The sequence below is a fragment of the Mixophyes fleayi genome, chromosome 11 (assembly GCF_038048845.1).
Source record: "Mixophyes fleayi isolate aMixFle1 chromosome 11, aMixFle1.hap1, whole genome shotgun sequence".
Lineage (NCBI taxonomy): Eukaryota > Metazoa > Chordata > Amphibia > Anura > Limnodynastidae > Mixophyes > Mixophyes fleayi.
In genome coordinates this window covers 8,119,111-8,131,405 of record NC_134412.1, presented here as the reverse complement: position 1 = coordinate 8,131,405, position 12,295 = coordinate 8,119,111, and the positions used below count along the sequence as shown (strand labels likewise).

At 37.1% G+C, this 12,295-nt stretch overlaps 1 protein-coding gene across 1 annotated transcript; it reads right to left on the bottom strand.

Annotated features, from left to right (window-relative positions):
- Window positions 1-6,433: 6,433 nt before the first annotated feature.
- LOC142106911 (zonadhesin-like) lies at window positions 6,434-11,664 on the bottom strand. The gene is made up of 4 exons (XM_075189963.1): window positions 11,505-11,664; window positions 9,541-9,598; window positions 8,420-8,464; window positions 6,434-6,973 (listed from the first exon to the last, which is right to left on the bottom strand). The coding sequence occupies exons 2-4, from the start codon at window positions 9,584-9,586 to the stop codon at window positions 6,603-6,605; spliced, it is 462 nt and encodes a 153-aa protein (XP_075046064.1). The 5' UTR covers window positions 9,587-9,598; window positions 11,505-11,664; the 3' UTR covers window positions 6,434-6,602.
- Window positions 11,665-12,295: the final 631 nt, after the last annotated feature.

Sequence of the window (12,295 nt, the reverse complement as noted above, 5' to 3'; positions counted from 1 at the left end):
TCGATTTTGTTCTGTGCCATATTACCTGTGATGTCTACTGTTTGCAATCTGTTAGGCACTGCTGAAATCTTGTGGCGCCTTATAAATAAAGGATGATAATAATAGTAATAATAATAATTAAGATGTCCTTTATTACAGGGAACATTATGATTTCAATTATTATCATTATGATTTTACAAACCTATTTCTGAAGACAAATAACATATCCTGTCATTTAGAAAAACATATGGCTTCATATTTTCTCAGTTCATTATCTGTCTACTAGAGATTTTGGAGAGTGGGAAAAGTCTACCATGTAAATGTGAGATGCAATACCTTATATAAATCACACCAGTTGGTTACATGGGCTTTATGGTGCACATTTTATTATTGTTGAAACATTTACAGATGAATAAACAGTGTCACACAGTTACCAAGCAAAACACTCATCAACACCACGTCAACTTACACCTCAAGTCTAATCTCAACATATTCTAACTGCACCTCACTTTCTGATAACCACCCACTCCTGCCTGCAATACATCTTATATGTCACTACCCATTTATGAAATTCCCTCCCCCACCTTAACAAGCTCACCTCCAAATCTATAAATGATCTCTGAAAACCCAGCTCTTTATTAGAGATTACTCACACTGGTACACACTCACAACTGAATCTCCACTCTGAGCCACACTCATTCCTCTGGTGTAAACTCTACCCTTTTCCAACTATATTATAAGTGCTCTCATGAGCAGGGCCCTCCCTGACATATGTTTTCTTCCCTGTCTTTATTTAGTCCACCTTGTATGTTCCTATTTTATACATGATCTGATTTCCCAACAGTACAGCCCTGTGGAGAACTGTGGATATTTTCCAGACAATAGTAACTTGCACAGGACCCACCATATATCCGTATCTCTCAGAAATCAACTTATTTATGTGCAAGGGGTGCTCTACCCAGAATGATATAGATTTATTTGCACAGAATGGAAAAAAAAAGATTATTTTGTGGATGCATTCAAAGGGTCCATACTATTTATTATTTTAATATTTAAATGTAGTATTCATTACAATTCATTAAAATTCTTATGCCAAACTGTGTTGTTATTTAACAATATATCAAATAAAATTAGAGATGTGAAAAGTAAGACAAAAAGGACAAAAGTATATATAAAAGAGTCAATTGTAACCTAGGGGATTTACAACATAATTCAGTTCCTTGTTTATTAGCAATCTTAACAGCTATGAAGCATTAATGTCATCCTATTCACATCCTTTATAACACTGCTTTTAATCTGGATATCATTATGCTAGTTTGCAGCATATACTTATATCTGAGATATACAAAGTATCCTCGATTTTATCTCCCACTGCAAATAAACAGTTACATTTCCAGAAACCAACATTGGTGAAGTACACACAGTACAAATACACCTGGCTACATTTAATACCATTGCCAGCTCCTGACTGCAGTTTATAGAAATTATAATCTCCGGGTGATGTTTTGTTTAACATTACTAAATCAGCAATCCCTGTTCTTTTTCTATTTAAAAATTATTCAGCAGTTCCTGTCCTATTTCTTAGCATATTGCAAAAACAGCGCTGACTTTCTTGACTGTCAAGAAATTAAATATTCTCAGAATCTATTTTAGAAGGGAATTTCATCATTTTTTTGTATGACAGTCATAAAATCATCCTGAAACTGCTCTTTAATGCCTTGCTACATCATAAATATAAATATATATATATATATATATATATATATATCTCTTATAAAACCTAATATAATGAGAAAATACTCATTCACAATAAAATGTGGCTCCCATACCCCCATAGATAGGGGCAAATATTGTCCTCATAGATGTGCCACATATTTGTAGGAAGGAGTTCACATTTTTTTTGAGAAATTATTCATGTAGAATTCATTATTATTAATAATAATAATAATAATAATAATAATAATAATAATAATAATATTGTAGATTTGTTAGGCACCACAGTGCTCTGTAGTGCAAGAAACACATAAAACAGGGGCATGCAAGGTAGACAACATGAAGGCAGACATGAAAATAAAGGGTATGGAGAGCTCAGCTAATTAGAGAGTTTATATTCTTAGTGTAAGTGGGTACAGCTGAGAGATGAGGAGTGAGAGATACCTTAGAGTGGAGATTGGGGCAGTTGTGAGGGTGCATTAGTATGAGTAGCATCATCAGGTATAAGGTATGCTCTAAAAAAATAGATTGGTTTTCAGAGAGCGTCTAAAGATTTTAAGGCTGCGGGAAGAAGTCTTGTAGGTGGAAGTGAGAGGTGGTTATAAGAGATGAAACAAGACACAGGTCAGAGGTATGGAGAGGGTGAGAAGGAATGTTTTTTTATATGAGATTTGATATGTTTGAAGGGATGATGCTGTTGAGGGCTTTGTAGGTAAGGTTGAGTAATTTGGATTGGATTCTGGAGGACACAGGTAGCCAGTGGAGTGATAAGAGGAAGATCAGTCTTGTAGCAGCATTTAGGATGAATTGAAGTAGGGAAACAAGGGTGTTGGTAATGCCAGATAGCAGGAGATTGCAGTAGGCAAGACAGAAGATAATTAGAGAATGGATTAGTGTTTTGGTAGCATTTTGGTTAAGAAAATGGTCAATTCTGGCAATGTTTCTAAGATGGAGTCGACAGGACTGGGAGAGAGTCTGGATGTGATGAATAAAGCAGTGGGCAGAGTCAAGTGTGACATCATGGCGGAAGGCTTGGGAGACTTAGAAAATTGTGGTGTTATTGACAGTAAGGAAGACTTGAGAAGAGGCTGTGGCTCTGGGAGGAGGTAAGATGATAAGTTCTGTTTTGGACATGTTGAGCTTTAGGTAGTGATGGCACATTCATGTAGTGATAGAGGAAAGAAATTTAGGTTTTTGGTATACAGTGAAAAAAGTCGAAGAACAGAGCCTTGTGGAACCTCAACAGATAGTGGGAGTGGAATTGTGGATGTGCCAAAAGTAGAAACACAAAATGAGCGGTTTGATAGGTAGGAAGTGAACCAGGAAAGAACTGTATCATAAAGGCCAATGGAGAGAAGGGTGTGCTGGAGAAGAGGGTGATAATCAGTGCCATGAATATATATTTAGCAATAATCAATGTGACTGACTAACACAGATATGTATATGGTTACTAAGAATTGTGTCACTGTATATGTTGCAATATCCTTAAAATCAGTTTATCTCAAGTGTTTTAATTAATTTAGTCCAACTTTCATTTTTCCATGCACAATTATGCTAAGCTCTTTCATAACAAAAAACATTATTAAGCCACAATTAACACAGGCAGTGTCAATTTATAATTCAAAGTATATTGAATTGCAGATTATTATTATTATTATTATTATTATTATTATTATTATTATTTTTATTTTTATTATCAACATAGATTTGTAAGGCACCACAGTGCTCCGCAGCGCCGTACAGTAGGGAAAACAGTACATACATAAAACAGGAACATACAAGGTAGACAAAATAAATTTGGACATGAAAACAAAGGGTATGAAGGACCCTGCACATTAGGGAGCTTATATTATAAGTGGAAGAGGGCACAGATGATACAAGAGGAGCAAGTGTGGCTTAGAATGAAGATTTGGGCAGCTGTGAGGGTGTATTAGTGTGACTAGTGTTACCGGGGATAAGGTCACCTCTAAAAAAAAGATGGGTTTTCAAAGAGCATCTAAAGATTTGAAGACTGTGGGAAAGTCTAATTGAGCGTGGTAGGGAATTCCTTAAGTGGGGAGCAGCACAGGATAATTTATCTTTTAATTTTATATCTTCATTATCTTATATTAATCACTCTATCACTATTGTAGAGTTGGATTCACAGAAATCCCAAAGAGTGCCCAATTATGGCTTAGTGCAGTATATCCCAACTTTCTGGTTATCTTGAGTATCAATTAGTTGTAAAGAATTTAAGTTTATTTATACTTATTCATAGACAACCAAGTTATCAAGGTGGATCAAATGTCTCACTATAGCTTTGAATAAGACAGAATTTTGGACCAACTCCGAAATCCAGATACAGTGACCATTTTCTTTATTCACCGTAAAGTATGTATATTTTACTACTCCTCTCTATACCAGAAGGAAAGGAACATATACATATCGAGGAACGTTTTCTCCAAATAGCAGAGAAATTTCCCTAAGAGAGATCAATCACTAGCAAAGACAAAATCGACCCAGGTATAATTGTCTTATGAAACAATTTATTTAGCCTATAAAACACACAAATACTTCATGTAAACATTTTTTATCCCTAAATTGGCACATACAAAATAATGTTTCATTTAGTAATAATTGTTCTTGTGATCTAGTTAATAGCCAAGTTCAAGGTGGGGAAGGGGGATTTTAGTTACCCAGAATTTCCCAACAGACCAGAAATATTGTTGAAAAATATAAAGTACAACCCAATCATGTCAAATACCAAGAGGCATGCATTCTCTTAAACTTGATTGTTTGGAATCTCCCTCCACATCTAAATCCTTGAGTGGACTTAGAGAGTGTATTTAACCCTAGTTTTCCCATGGCTGACCTATTATGGATACCTGCTGCCTGTAGACCATCCACTGACAACCTGACCTAAAGATTCATTGGTGGCTTGAGATAAAGTTAGCACTAAAGAGGCTGATTTATTGTTTCTAACTAGGAATTTTGCCTTTCTCCAGGAGCATTATCAGCTATCTCATCAAGGTTTTTACAAAGATTCTCAACTTCGACACTTGATCTCATCCTTATCTCATCAACATCTCCCCATATGTCAACCCTTCCACTTCTTTTTCTCAAGTTAACGAGGGGCAATTTTAGAGCAAATAAAACCTTTTGGTATAAATATATAATGTCGGTGTATGACCCGTAGAAGTCACAGGTTTAACAGAAATGGGAAACTGTAGAGAATTCTCCTTTTGTGGAGTGGGAGCATATATTTTTTTCATATGTCCCAGTGCATAAACCATTCAGAAATGTTCATGAAGCTTATTAATAGGTTATATTTCACCCCGGTAAAGTTATAGAGGATATTGCCTTCCCATTCTGCGTGTAATGTCATATGGCAGGTGATCTACTTTATATTTTCTGGTCTTGTCCTGTTCAAAATCTATGGAGTGAAGTCTTCACTTTGGCCAGCCAAGTAATCAACTTCTTGGTTCCCCCGTCAACCAAATTGACACTTCAGCACTATTTCCCCACTCACATCCCACATAGTGATTGATATGTTTTGGGTCACATTTTCATAGTCACTAGGGCAGCATTTGCCCAACAGTGGAAACACCCACTACCCCTACCTCTTAGTAAAATAATTTCAAAGGTTCAGTTCAGTTTTGAGATTGAAACATTGAGAATTCCCTATTCCACTGCAACCTCCTCATCCTTGATGAAATGGTTTAGTTGGCATGTCTATGTCACAGATGGTGAGGGCTCACAATCTCAGTCTACCATCCTGCTGTCCTCATTACATACCTCTTTAGTTGATTCACCTCAACCCTTTCAAGCTTAAAACCCCTGCTAGATTAAGTTGGTCAACTTTTTTATCAATATCATATCAATGTTTGTTTGATATGTTACTCCTTTAGGTAATGTTTTTGACTGATGTGATTTTACTATTGTGCGATTGCCCCACTTTGCACCACTATTTCCAATGTTCCTTTTATGTATCTCTCCCCCATCACCTATCTTGTTTTCTGTATCACCATTGTGATAGAGTATGTGGTTGACTATCTTCAATATACATAGAATATTAATATTTTGGTCAATGTCAATTGTGGAATCCCCCATGAGAAAATTCTGCACTTGTTCCTACTATTGTGTTAGTGCAATCCATGCCAACTTGTGGCACTCCATGTGTTGTGAAACTACAAGACTCAGAACTCTTTGACATCCAATAGATAGCAGGGTATGCTGGTAATTGTAGCTTCACAACACATGGAGAGCCACGGGTTGGCCAGGCTTATGTTAGTGGACTGGATGGTGTTCTCTTACTGTGGTGAAAAATTCTCTTTTAATCCTTTGCCAGACTATTCCGTCACTATCAATGTCTTTTTGACGTTGCAGGAATTAAAAAACAACCTTGTGTATTTTTAAGGATTTGGAACTCGTGTACCTCAACAACAAACTAATTTTAGTAATTTGTTTAGTAATTAGAACAATTTACCTAATTACTTGTGTTAATTATTCCAGCTCATTTGCTTATTTTTTTTTTAATGAATTGTGATAGATATGCATTTGAAATAAGGATTGATTTTTTGTGAATGGAACTAATCATCAGATAAGTGTTTGCCATTATTGAAAAGTAAGTGGTGTTCATGAAGATGGATGTCTTAATTAAGCACCATCAATGCTGGAAAGGAAACATTGAGTTTTCCATCTTCACATGAACTATATGAATGTTATTAAGCTGCATTTGAACAAACTCAGGACTAATTTGCAATAGTGTGCAACAGGAATTTTTTATTGTCAGTATTTAGTTTTGATGCTTGCTGCTTATACAGAATATACTAACATTGGCGGAAGATGGAGGTTACATTGTGCTAATGCGCATGTGGCTTAAGAGCAGGAAACTAGGCGACGTCCCCTTGATGATGTCCTATTGATACAATCTAATTGAGTTTTGGACACTTGCTCCTTTTTATACATCTGGGAGTAGCCTCATTTGACAGAACATATCCATCATTACACACACAGCGATGCATGCATTTTTCACTTGGTTCATAATGTATTCCTAAAGTTTCGCAGGTCTCCTGGGGAATCCTGTAACACTCTCTGAAGGTCATGTTTTCAGGACAGATGACCTTACATGATGACACAGGAACACAGACATCAGAATTCTTGGACTGGAAAACATATCCTTCCATACAAGTACAATTATAAACACACATTTTATTACAAACTCCTGTGCTGTTCAGATTGTCACAGTTGCTGAAGCAGGGAGATTTGCAGCCATAGAAAGCTTTAGGAGGGCAGGGAACACCTATTAGAGATGAAAGCATGTTATTACAAAGTGTTGTACTAAAATACATAAATATGATGGTGGCAGTCATAAAACTGCACAGACTATTTTGCAAAACAAATGACATGGGGCGGGCTGGGCCAGGGGGAAGGGGGGCATTGGACCCCCGGGCCGCTCTGAGTGGCATCGCGTGTCATGTGATGAGGCCACCTATGCGCCACCCGGGCTGCATGTTGTCAGCCCTCACCTGCAAATGACTGTAACTCATACCAGCCAATCACATTTCATCATTTGAAATAAGATAAAATCAGTTTATTCTGTATCTTGTTAACAAAATAACAAGCAATGTTTTTTTAAGTACAAATATTTCTAAAGTACATAGTTTCCAAAGAATTATTGAACAGTTATTTATTTGTGGGTGTGGTATTTGATGTGTAAATGTGTATTCAGTGGCTCAAAACATCCACATTTATTCTCATTTTAGCAGTTCTGCCTCACAGCACTGGGGTCAGGAGTTCAATTCCCAACCATGGCCTTATCTGTGTGGAGTTTGTATGTTCTCCCGAGGTTTGCGTGGGTTTCCTCCGGGTGCTCCGGTTTCCTCCCACACTCCAAAAAACATACTAATAGGTTAATTGGCTGCTATCAAAACTGACACTAGTCTCTCTCTGTCTGTCTGTGTATGTTAGGGAAGTTAGACTGTAAGCTCCAATGGGGCACAGACTGGTGTGAATGAGTTCTCTGTACAGCGCTGCGGAACCAGTGCCGCTATATAAATAAATGATGATGATGATGATGATTTACAATGCACACACAGGGCCTCATTCAATAAGAAATGTAAGTACCGATAAGTGGCGTATTTGCGTAAAATAGTTCTGCACATGCCCAGAAACAAACCATACGCCAATGAACCCAACAATGGTCCCTTAGTACAGCCAATGATTTATATGCAACAGCATCTGATTCAATCTCTGGGCATCTCAAAAGTACAAGTTTCTCTGTCATATCGCCTGCACCAGCTACAGGTCGGGAGTAAGTGCTGATTACTAATGATGACGGTCACAGTTACATGCTAGAACATGTGTTTGCAATCTGGAACAAGTGTAAAAATTAACTTGGATTGTCCACCCAGCTCACTTTAGGGTGGACGCATGCGCAAAGTAAAAGATCACCTACAGTGGGTGTGCGGAGAGGCCGAAAAATCTCTGGTTATGCACTGTACAAAACAGTATATGTCACATCAGGCCAGTTTTGCCACCTTCATTAAAATAAACTAAAATCATCCATATTTCTCCTATTATAATGTTAATTTAGCTTCATTGTGGCTTAAATGTTCACAGAATTGAGGGAACACTGGGACAATTGTTTCAATAAGATAATTCATCTTCACCAGAACAGATCTTTCATGTCAATAACAAAGGCAATTCTTTCGATTTATGCAGGAGTTGACTATTGGCGATTACTTACGTGTAGGTGTAGCATGATTTTGGTCAATCAGAGACATGCACAGAGCTGGAAACACAAATACACATTAATAAAATTGCTAATATACATCTAAAGAACATTTCCAGAATTCGCACATATCTCACGCAAGACACTGCAAAAACCTTAATCCATGCATTTATCATCTCCCGCATTGACTATTGCAATTCCCTCCTTACTGGTCTTCCCAAAAACAGACTCAAACCCCTACAATCTATTTTGCAAGCTGCGGCAAAACTGATTTTCCTTGCAAATCGTTATTCCTCTGTTGAATCACCCTGTATGTCTCTACACTGGCTGCCTGTCTTCTACCGAATCCAATATAAAATACTTTTACTAACCTATAAGGCCATCAACAAAGCTGCACCAACATACATCTCCTCTCTTGTCTCAAAATATCTCCCAACTCGGCAACTCCGTTTTACACAAGATCTGCGGCTCTCATCCACCCTCATTACATCCTCCCATTCCCGGTTACAGGACTTTTTTGGGGCTGCACCCACTCTATGGAATTCTCTCCCTGGCACAATAAGACTCTCCTGTGGTCTACAAACTTTCAAGCGTTCTCTGAAAACCTACCTATTCAGACAAGCTTATAATATTCCTGAACCACCCTCTTAACCTCACCGCCTTTGGCCTGCTACCGCCTGTTACACAATTTCACACAAGACGACCACCCCCTGACCAACATTGTTCTGTGACAGGATCATTTAGTTTATGAGCCGCTTTTACCTTTGCAGTCTGGCTGGGCCAAAATGCAAAATGTAGACTTAACCTCATGTGTCAATCTCCCATTGTCCCATAGATTGTAAGCTTGCAAGCAGGGTCTTCTCACCTCTTTGTCTGTTTTACCCAGTTTGTTTATTAGTTTATTATGTTTGTCCCCAATTATAAAGCGCTACGGAATATGTTGGCACTATATAAATAAATGATGATGATGATGATGATGAATATTAACATATTTACAGAATTTTTTTATCAATATTTGCTGTAGTATTGATGGTAGAGAATGACGCTAACCTGTGACTATTTATCTCAAACTGAAGAATACTTGAAGAAAGTTGTAACATGATTGATGCCAATATACGGTACGTGAGAAGACTTACCCAGCATTACCAGTTGTACTAAAGTCTGAGAGCTGGCGAAAGCCATCTTGATTTGTGCCTGAAAATGAAACCACAGCGTTATGATTTTAAGAAGAGAGGAGTTAGAAGAAAAAGTAAAGTCTTTGATAATATAGGATGTGGAACATATGATAGAACATGTGCAAGGTGATTGTGATGAACAGTGAGAAAAAGACTCAAACATATTTACAAGCTGGCCTGGGCTTCTGGAAAGACCATAGTGTGAGGATTTCAGGGTGACAATATGACCTTAATTTCATAATTTTGTCATATTTTCCAGTTGGTAATTTGTAAATCATTTTTATCAATGTATTAAATATGTATTTTAAGGAATATGTAGTAAGTATTTCAGCTGGACTGATACATTCATTTCTATTACATAGTTAATGTTTTTTTGTAGTTTGGGGCTGTAGAGTTTTGCAGACATTACATGTAACGGAGAAAACATTGACGTGCAAGGTTTGATCATCTTCCGATATGATTCCCTGCAGTATTGAAAATAAAGTGTCCATTACCACTCTTGGATAAAAAATTGGCCCTAACTGGCAACCAGGCTATTAACAAGCCAGAGACACCTGTGCTTAATTAATTTGGCATTGGATGCTCCTCAGGGGCGGTCCATTTCAACACTGGGTTTTTAAAAAAATTATGCTCAAGCATTGCAAGACTCCCATTGGATTAAGGACCAGTGGGCAATACTGTTTATTTCGTTTATAACAAGGAGCACTACTATTACTAGATTACTTGTGATGCAGTAGACATGAAAATCCGAGGTTTGATCATCTTTAAATATGATTCCCTGTAGTATGCAAAAGAAGTGTCCCTTACCATTCTTAGATAAAAGACTGGCCCTAACTGGCTACCAGGTTATTGACTAGCCGAAGTCACCTGAACTTAACTCATTTGGCATTGGGTGCTTCTTGGGGGCAGTCCAGTTTTTTCTAATTATCCTCAAGTATTCCAAGACTCCCAATGGATTATATTGGAAAGAAATAAGCTGCATGTATTAATTATGGAGGCAATCTGTTTTATTAATTGTAGGAGCAAGAATGTTTTTGCCTAGCCCTCAATTTTGTTTAAATTGAGGGCTAGGGGGGCAGCATTTGTCTTTCTCACCCTGGGCGCTAGAATTCTAAATGACGGCTCTGCCCCTTCTGTCTATAAAAATACCCATTATACTAAACCCTACATATTACACCGGTTAATATTATAGGGGTAGATTTAGCAAACCTTTTAAAAAAAAAAAAAAGGAAAAGTGGAGGTGTTTCCCATAGCAACCAATCATAGTAACTATGATTCATTTAGTACATTCTGATAAATTATAGAATCTAGCTGGTTGCTATGGGCAACACCTCCACTTTTCTGTATAGAGATAACTCTACCCCTAAATCCCTAATCCTTACACTAATACCTCTACATACAACGTTAAACATATTAGATTGTTCCACTTACTCTCTGTTTAATATCATTTACAGTTAGTTTAGATAGACACATCTAACTGTAAGATAGACATGCATATAAAATATATATATAAGATATACACATTAATAAGATAGTAAATAAGATCTTCTGTTTTTACACTCAAAACACAAAATTTTTTACCCCATAAACCTACATATAAAATGTTTATTTGTATTTCCTCAACAATAAACAGCCCCCTCTTTATTCAACAATTATTCAGTGATAACAATTGCTCTGTCACGGCTTTTCACTATATCTTAAGCACCTTTCTCACAAGCTGCACTGAACCATGATATAATATTTCAGCTACGCTGCCACAATCCCATCCTCTTCTACATATATAGATAACACCACCTACCACCATCAAACCATAATGCCACAAGTTGAACATTTTTCGTGGCTCACTTTTGATAATATCCATATTATTTACTATAAGGAGTTTATTTTCCATATTTCTGCAAAGGACAAATATATAAAGGAATTACCTCTTTGCAGGTCTTTCTTCTCTATCCCAACCTCCTACTGTCACAACTTGAAGGCTGCAGTCTTATTAAGCAGCAGACATAGGGTAATATTATTTACAATGTTAAGCAATAAGTTACTATTTTGTAATCCTCTTGCTACGTTGTCTGAGCGCTGACATCTTGCCATATAATGTGTCATTGTATGATAATGATTGTGTTATGTGTATTAGTCACAGTGATTCATTATGTAGGAAGGGTTTATAAAGAACATCCCAGAACACTGACATTTCAAAACGTTCCTTTACTTTAGAACTGACAATAACAGCGGATGTTGTAACATGTTCCAGTGCAAGGAAACTAGTTATTTCTGTCTCTAGTTTGACTCAAACAAAGTTTGATGTAGTGTTAGCTGTGAAACAGACTAGTGAGTGGAGTACTTTCACAAGTAGCTGTGACAAAACTCATGAGAAGACAATAGTTTTGTTTTAGTTTTGTTTTTCAGTAAAATTTTATTGACATTTCACTGAAATCAAGGGTGTGAGCGAGGCGTACAAAAAGTAATAGGGGGGGGGAGGGAATTGGAAATGGAATTTTAACATATACATCTCGGAACAAATGCAAATCCACAATGCATAAACAAATAAGTAAAAGTATGAGAGTATCTCAGTGTAAGACTGTGGATATATAAATCAAAATAGTACAGATAGATGTATAGATCATAAGAGAGAAAGGGAACGAGGGGAGGGGGAATGAACCAGGAAATGTTAGTAGGGGGAGAAAGAGGCAGGGGAGGGCAGAGGGGAGGGGGGTGG

What these genes read in the sequence shown, in the direction of transcription:
- LOC142106911 (XM_075189963.1), bottom strand. Translation starts at nt 9,586, where the DNA reads ATGGCTTTCGCCAGCTCTCAGACTTTAGTACAACTGGTAATGCTGG. An exon ending in AGTACAACTGGTAATGCTGG is followed by an intron (nt 8,465 to 9,540) that starts GTAAGTCTTCTC and finishes TTGTGTTTCCAG; the next exon opens with CTCTGTGCATGTCTCTGATT. An exon ending in AAATCATGCTACACCTACAC is followed by an intron (nt 6,974 to 8,419) that starts GTAAGTAATCGC and finishes CATCTCTAATAG; the next exon opens with GTGTTCCCTGCCCTCCTAAA.